This window comes from Bos indicus x Bos taurus, chromosome 25, assembly GCF_003369695.1.
Source record: "Bos indicus x Bos taurus breed Angus x Brahman F1 hybrid chromosome 25, Bos_hybrid_MaternalHap_v2.0, whole genome shotgun sequence".
Classification (NCBI taxonomy): Eukaryota; Metazoa; Chordata; class Mammalia; order Artiodactyla; family Bovidae; genus Bos; species Bos indicus x Bos taurus.
The window spans coordinates 39,979,690-39,987,744 of record NC_040100.1 but is presented as its reverse complement, the minus strand read 5'-3'; the positions used below and the strand labels follow the sequence as shown (position 1 = coordinate 39,987,744).

Sequence of the window (8,055 nt, the reverse complement as noted above, 5' to 3'; positions counted from 1 at the left end):
AAGTTTTATTCAATTTTAATTAAACAGCCAAATACGCTGGAGGATATTGTACTGAACACAGGGGTTAGTGGTGGACTCCAGAGGAGAAATCACTCCAGGGTGAGACTGGTTGGCCTTGCCCACAGTTGGGTCTAACAGCTGTCTTCTCCCCTCACAATGCACGCGCGCATGTGCATGTGCGCACACACACACACACACACACACACACACACACACACACACACACACCCTGACAGACATACACACACACACACCCTGACAGACACACACACACACACACACCCTGACAGACATACACACACTCACAGTGAGCCTTTTTCGGGGGGAGGAACTCTCCTTGGATCTACTCCCACCCAGCCTGCTCTTGAAGGGGTGGGGGAAGCAGAGAGCATCACCACAGACCCAGTGGAGAGGGTAACTGCTGCTGCTAAGTCACTTCAGTTGTGTCCAACTCTGTGTGACCCCATAGACGGCAGCCCACCAGGCTCCCCCGTCCCTGGGATTCTCCAGGCAAGAACACTGGAGTGGGTTGTCATTTCCTTCTCCAATGCCTGAAAGTGAAAAGTGAAAATGAAGTCGCTCAGTCGTGTCTGACTCTAGCGACCCCATGGACTGCAGCCTACCAGGTTCCTCCATCCATGGGATTTTCCAGGCAAGAGTATTGGAGTGGGGCGCCATTGCCTTCTCCAGGTGGCACTTAAAAAAAACATAAAGAGGGACCATGTTCAGAAGGCTGTTTTACTTTGGGTATTTTAAAATACATTCCTGAGATCTGGACGAGATGCTTCTGTGCAAGGGAAGAATTACTATGCGGGGTCAGTGGAGCCAGAGGGAGGTGACTGAGGGTGGGTGGGAGCAGGGCGCATGCGCGGCAGCCTGGGCACAGCCCAGGGACATGCGCTGCGATCCGCCCCGCCGAAGCGGGAGCAGCTAGTACAGAGTCTCTCGGGCGTGGGTTCTCAGGTGGCGCAGCAGGTGGGAGTTGCGGCTGAAGCTGCGGCCACACTGTGTGCACGAGTAGGGCCGGGCCCCAGTGTGCACCAGCATATGCCGCAGCAGGTTGCAGCTGCGGCTGAAGACCTTGCCACACTCTGGGCACTCCTGGGGGGGCTCAGCTGGCCCAGATGCGGCCTCGTCCCCCGCCCCGGCGTGGGTGGCCAGATGCCGCTGCAGGTGGGCGTTGCGCCGGAAGCTCCGGCCGCATTGCTCGCAGCTGTAGGGCCGCTCGCCCGTGTGGCTGCGGCGGTGGCGGGCCAGGTTGGAGCTGTTTCGGAAGCGGTGACCGCAGGTGTCACAGACGTGGGGTTTCTCCCCGGTGTGGATGCGCTGGTGGCGCGCCAGGTGGGCGCTCTGGCTGAAGCCCTCGCCGCACTCGCTGCAGCGGCAGGGCTTCTCGCCTGTGTGGCTGCGCCGGTGGCGGGCGAGGTCCTGGGTCTGGCTGAAGCTCTTGCCACACTGGGTACAGTGGTGGGGCCTTGGGCCGCCGTGGGTCAGGAGGTGGCGGGCGAGGCCCGCCCGCCGCATGAAGCGCTTTCCGCAGTGCGGGCATCCGTAGGGCTTCTCGCCCGTGTGCACCCGCTGGTGACAGACCAACTGGGAGCTCTGACTGAAGCTGCGGCCGCACACCTGGCAAGAGAAGGGCCGCTCGCCCGTGTGCACGCGCCAGTGGGCCCCCAGGTGCTCGCTGCGCCGGAAAGCCTTGCCACACTCGCCGCACACATAGGGCCGGCGCTCAGGCCCGGGGCGCAGGCTGCCCGAGCACTCGGAGCACTGGTGGCCCTTATCCTTGGCGTGGATCCGCAGGTGGCGCTTGAGGCTGGAGCGGCGCTGGAAGGTCTGGCCGCAATGGGAGCACAGGACTACGGTCAGCTCGGGGGGTGCCGGGGGCTTGGTCTCCGGGGTGCCGCCGGGGGGCTTCTGGTCCTGGGCGTGCGCCAGCAGGTGCTGTGTGAGGCGCGCCCGGCGCTGGAAGCCCTGGCCACATTCGGCGCACAGGAAGGCGGGCTCGGAGGAGTGCGTCTGCAGGTGTTTGTTCAGGTGCGAGCTCTGGCGGAAGCGGTGGCCGCACAGGTGGCAGGTGTGCGGCCGCTCGTCTGTGTGCGTGCGCATGTGCAGCTTGAGGATAGAGCTGCGGCCGAAGGCCTTCCCGCAGCACAGGCACAAGAAGGACCGCGCGCCCGGGTGCGAGCGCAGCTGGTGCGCCTCCAGGCGGGCCAACTGCGGGAAGCTGATGCCGCAGTCTGTGCAGATGAACTTGAACTCCGGGTCCGACTTGGGGGCGTCCTCGGCTGCTTTGACCTTGAGAACGTCACTCCTGCCTGGAGGGGACATTTCTCCTCCGGGGCTGCTCGTCTCAGGGCCTGATCCTAGCGACTGGGCGTGGGGCTCTTCTGCCACCCTGGGGCTCTCTGCCTGAGAGTTTGCTGAGGCAGCCGAGGGCCAGGACACCCCTTTCGGCTCTTCTGCCTTAAAAGCCTCTTCTAGGGTTCTGCCTCCAGTTCCTAAAAAAGAAGCAGAAAACAGGGCAGGTTGGGCTTTTTCAGAGGGCCTTCTGGGAATCGCTAGAACTTCAGTGCCCCGAAGTGGAAAGACACCGAGAATTCTGCAAAGTCTGTAGGTGGGCAGAGAGTGGGGTAAAACCCAAATAACATACAGTTTACCAGTTGTAAGGTGTATAATTCTGGTCCATTAGGCCTGTTTATAATGTCGGGCAACCATCACCACTATGTCATTCTCCCAAATGGAGACCTATATCGGTTAGCAAGCCTTCCCATGACCACCGATTTTATTTAATTAATTAAAATATTTATTTATATATTTGGCTGTGCTGCGTCTTAGTTGCAACACACGGAGTCTTCATTGTAGCACGTGAACTCTTATTAATAGTTGCCACCTCGTGGGATCTAGTTCCCTGACCCAGGCTCCCTGTATTGGGAGTGCAGTCATAGCCAGTAGACCACCAGAGAAGTCCCTTATATTATTTAATTTTAGCTGTTGTAATTAATTTTATTGAAGTATAGTTGATTTACAATGTTGTGTTAATTTCTGTTGTACAGCAAACTCTTTCAATTATATATATATATCCTTTTCTCTTATGTTTTATTACAGGAGATCGAGTAGGACATTGTTGTTTTTCCACTGTATTAATATATGTAATAATTGGTATCTGCTAATCCTAAACTTCCAATCTACTCCTCCCTCCCCCTTGGCAACCACGAGTGTTCTGTGTATTTCATAGATCAGTTGACATGTGTCATATTTTAGATTCCACATATAAGTAATACCATACAGTATTTGCCATGACCACATTTTTTTTTTCTTGGCCATGTCAAATAGCTTGGGGAATCTTAGTTCCTTGACCAGGAATTGAAGCAGGGCCCATGGCAGTGAAAGCCTGGAGTCCAAACCACTGGACCACCAGGGAATTCTCGACCACTTATTTTAAAAGCTCAAAGTTTGGAGGGGGGGCGGTTGATGATTAGATGCAAAGAGCCTTAAAATTATATCTATATAGATATGGACATATCAATATAGATCTATATAAATATATATCACCTCATCAAAATAGCTCATTTTTAGCCAAAGAGGCCAAAAAGTCAGGGGTCATCTTGGACATACAAAAAAACCTTCAGTGGTCATAAACCCAGGAAAAGGCTGTCTCACCCAGAGGATGCACAGGCCAAGCCTTCTTTGCTGGGACGTCTTCAAAGGTCAGGGACTCCTGTGACAAAGGGATGGCAGAGATTGTCAGTGAGTGAGGAACGGGGCTCGGGGACCTAAGAGAGATGAAGAGCTCTCCAGGTTTAAATTAAGGAAGACAGGGGTTTGCTGAAAGCAGAGTCAGAGAACATTGCAGAGCAGGAGATAGGCCTGGAGTGAGGGCACTCGCCCAGCTCACCAGCACTGCTGCCAGCTCCTGATCTCCCGAGCTCTCCTCTGGCCACAGCTCGGGGCCCTGGAGGGCTGACGGCACTGGGGGGAGACAGAGAGCTGTGAGAAGGCAGCCCTACCGCCGTGCGGCCTCGGGGTTGTGCAGCCATGGCCAGGGCCCTGGGACTCTCCGCCATTCCCGCCAGCTCAGGAGGCCGCCCCCTTTCCCTCCCTGCCCACACCCACCTGGCCCCCCAGCTCCCCCCGCACCCCAGGCCTCCATCTCCCTAGGGCTCCGGCGCCTCACCGCTCTCTTGCGGGGCCTGCAAAGTCCTCTTGGGACCTGGGCTCAGTGGCTGCCTTGAACTCAGGGGGCGTCTCCAGTCCCCCATCTCAGCAGGCTTGGAGGGCCCCGATTGGGATGGCGGGAGCGCCTGTGATGGTTCCAGAGCTGGAGGCCCTTCTGAAGCTGCTTCCTTCTTGGGACTGTGGCTGGAGACTTGGAAAGAGCCCCCCTGTTCCTCCAAGGTGACGTCTGCACGGGGACAATTCTTGCCAGCATTAAAACTGAAATCCTGTTCAGAACACACCCATGTCAGGGGACACACAGGACAGTAATCCATGTCCTACTAACTCCGAAGGGCAGTGGCATGGTGGAAAGATGAAGCTCAGACAGGGAGGGAGGGAGTTAGGAGGTCAAGAAGGAACTGGCAGAGGAAGACAAGTGGGACCTTAGTGCCCCGACCAGGGTCGAACCCCCTGCCATGGAAGCACGGAGTCTTAACCACTGGACCACCAGCAAAGTCTCAGCTCAGTGATTTCTTAACAGGGAGATAAAGTCCCTGCCTTTCCCCCTGCTGTCCAGCCCACCGGCCGCCCCTCTTACCAGCGGCCCCACGTTGCTAGACTCCCTCTGGACACCTTCTAGCAGCAGTACCACCTCTTCACCATCCCTGAGCTGCTGGCCCTGCAGCCGGGCCAGGAGGTGTGGGGGCAGCACACTCAGGAACTGCTCGAGCACCAGCAGCTCCAGGATCTGCTTCTTGGTGTGCAGAGCCGGTCGCAGCCAGTGGTTACAGAGCTCCCGGAGCCGGCTCAGGGACGCCCTCGGCCCCATGTCCTCCTGGTACTGGAAGCACCTGAAGAGCTGGTGAGCCACCTCGGGCCGGGGCCTGGCCTCTGGCCGCCCAGGGTCCTCCTGGCTGGCAGCCTCCTCCTCTTCCTCCAGCTTGACTGCTCCAAGCTGCTCCGGCTCCCCCGCAGCTGGGCTGGGTTCTGCAAGCATCCTTCACCTTGGGGACTCCTCACCGTGGTTGCTCTCGTGTTCAAGTCTCTCCCTCCTGGCTCCCACACCTGGGGTGTTAAGGGGTGCCTGCAGGTGTGGTCTCCAGAGGAATCTCTTCTCGAACGGGTCACGGGTAGTGGCTCAGCCTGACCAAACAAAGCAGAGAAATCGAATTGCTCAGTATCATCCATTCCTTCCTGCAGCACTTAGAAGGTCACCTCGGTTTGCCCCAGGGACCAGAGTTGGCAGTCCCGAAAGAGGACAGTCTGGCTGTCCCTGCCTCTTGATATGGTACCACGGGGGTACCTGGCACCACCGAAGGGGGAGTCCTTGCCAAAAATGCTCCGTCGCAATCCAATCCAGCCTTTAGACCCAACTTCCAGTTAAAGGGCATTGCAGGGAATAAGAACAAGCTGGCGGAGAGGCTAAGAGTGATAGTGTTTAAAGATACAAAGTTGTAACAAGTAGTAAATAAGCCATAGCGATCTAATGCACAGTATAGCAAATACAGATAATAATATCGTACTGTAATACATTATGTAATATGATACTTATTGCTACATCACAATCATATTATAATATATAAATAAAATGCTGTATATCTTAAAGTTACTCAATGTTACATATCACATTTATAAAACAGGGACTTCCCTGGTCTAGGAACTAAGATCCCACAGGCCGCACAGCGACTAAGTCCAGGCTCCATGGCTAGAGAGAAGCTCGTGCTCTGCAACTACCGAGCCCATGTGCCGCAACTAAGACCCAACACAGCCAAAAATAAATAAATAAAATATTTTAAAAACGATTATAAAACAAACAAGCCAAATGATCCATTGAGTAAACAGCTGAACAGATCCGAAAGACCGGACATTCCCAGAAACCTGGTCCAAGTTCTTCCAAGTCTGTTATAAAAAAATAAGTGCCTGTAGGCACATTGCTGTAGAGGAGACTAACAGCTGATTTAAGGAAATGTGCGAACCTTGACTGGATCCTGACCTTTAAGGGATGGTGGTGCTAAAAGTTATTCTGGGAAAAAAGCTTTGGGGAAATAGTTGGGGAAATCTGAATCTGGTGGAGCCCTGGGCAATAAGGGAAATGACTACTAACTTCTGAGATGGGATTCCAGCCTTGCACAATGTTGGAAGTGTCTTCATTCTTAGAAAATGTTAAGGATCTGGAATTGAAGAGGCGTGAGGTTTCATCCACACTTATGGATCAACAAGGCAAAAGTGGCAAAATTATAGCAATTGTCGAATCCGGGAGGTGGGTGTATGGATGTTCATTGCATTGCTCTTTCAACTTCTCTGGAAGTTTGAGAATTTTAAAGATAAAAGGGTGGGCGGTGGGTATAGTTCATGCATGGGATCACTCCTTAACCAGACGTCCTGATTCTCACTTTCTGGTGCTGGAGGTGGCTTTCAGGGGTCAAAGCCAAGATCACCCAGCTGACCAGGGCAGGGCTGACCTCCCAACTAGTGTCCCAGTCTCGTTCCCTGGGTTCCATCCCAGGAGACAGGCCAGGATGAGCCAGGGAGACGGGGTCGGTGGGTGGGTTTCCACATGAGAGACTAAGCTGACTGCCTTCAGAGGTTTGTGACACATGTGTCCCCGAGGCAGGCCAAAGCAGAGAGGTGTACAGTAGGTGCAGCCTGGGGAGCTGGGTGATGAGTGGGAGATGCAAACATTTCCCTTTCTTTCCTAGTTTTTTTTTTTTTTTTAAAGAAATCCTGGATTCTTCCTTTGTCCACTGGGAGGTATCCATCACAACATCCCTGTGAGTCTAGCTAACAATAAAAAAAAAAGTGCTTCTAACTTGGCAACAGGGGGCACTGGTTCTGTAAGACTGTTCCTTCCTTTGGGGCTAGCGGAGACCTACCTAGGGGGAGGTTCAGCCCCACCCCTAGAGGACTCAGTTCAGTCCTTCAGCACAACCCAGCCAGGAGGCTTACACTTCCAAAGAAGCTTGTACTTTTGTTCCAGAGCTTTGAGGCACTTTTATTTTATGTTTTGGCTCAGCCACGTGGCTTGCAGGAACCTAGCTTCCTGACCAGGGATTGAACCTGCGCCCTTGGCAGTGAAAACGTGGAATCCCAAGTCACTGGACCGCCCTGGAACTCCTGAGGCACTTTTATATTTCAATCCGGGCAGGGATTACTTTATGGATATGGAAACCTAAGTTCCAACATCTTTCTGCCCTCCCTGTTCTCCAGCCTCAGGGCTGCAAAAGAGCATTTTCCAGACCTGTTCCCCTACCCGCACATGAACATCCAAGGCAGAGACTTGGGCAGAAGCCCTCCTGCATCGCTTCCCACCAGGTAAAGGCAGCAGAGCGGTGCCCACACCTGCAGACTGTACACGCTGGGCGCACGTCTAAGTGCTGGCTGTTCTCACTGAGTGAAAACACAAACAACCATGGCTAATAGCTCGTCCTATCATGACCATGTTACAGCCCAGGACACCTAGACACAGAGATACAGACATTCTTCCAAGAAGGCAACCCAGCCTTGGTGATGGAGTCAGGGAGAGGTCGGCCTGGCCAAGAGCTTTGATAGTTTAAGCCCTCTTCATTCGGGGTTGAGGGATCTCTGAACCTCCTTTTCAGGTGGGGTGAGTGGGGGTTGAATGCGGTTAAAGAACACAGGAAACTGAGCCTAGCACTTCCCAGCTCAGAGGAGAGGGTTGTGATGCTAAAACACAGACCCAGGCCTGTGTCCTGGCTACCTGACCAGCCCCCAAGCCCCAGCCTCCCTCCACCCCCTCCAGCATCTTCCCAGCTTCCCTTCCTCTCCCTCTTACCCACTCCTTCCTGCCACTCTCCAGTCTCCCCCAACCACTCCAGAATCTCCTAGCTTTCCCCACCTCCATCCTCTCCCCCAGAGCCTTGTTCAACTTCCGTTCTT

General features: G+C 54.4%; 1 protein-coding gene across 1 annotated transcript; it reads right to left on the bottom strand.

Moving 5' to 3' along the window:
- Positions 1-930: 930 nt before the first annotated feature.
- Positions 931-5,155, bottom strand: ZSCAN10 (zinc finger and SCAN domain containing 10). Its single transcript, XM_027526598.1, has 5 exons — positions 4,757-5,155; positions 4,178-4,445; positions 3,899-3,963; positions 3,664-3,721; positions 931-2,501 (listed from the first exon to the last, which is right to left on the bottom strand). Exons 1-5 carry the CDS (start codon positions 5,153-5,155, stop codon positions 931-933), a joined length of 2,361 nt encoding a protein of 786 aa, XP_027382399.1.
- Between the last annotated feature and the right edge of the window lie 2,900 nt (positions 5,156-8,055).

Coding starts and splice junctions, on each gene's coding strand:
- ZSCAN10 (XM_027526598.1), bottom strand. CDS start 5,155: ATGCTTGCAGAACCCAGCCCAGCTGCGGGGGAGCCGGAGCAGCTTGGA. Junction 3,722..3,898: donor AGGAGCTGGCAGCAGTGCTG/GTGAGCTGGGCG, acceptor CCTTTGTCACAG/GAGTCCCTGACCTTTGAAGA. Junction 2,502..3,663: donor TTGGCCTGTGCATCCTCTGG/GTGAGACAGCCT, acceptor CTTCTTTTTTAG/GAACTGGAGGCAGAACCCTA.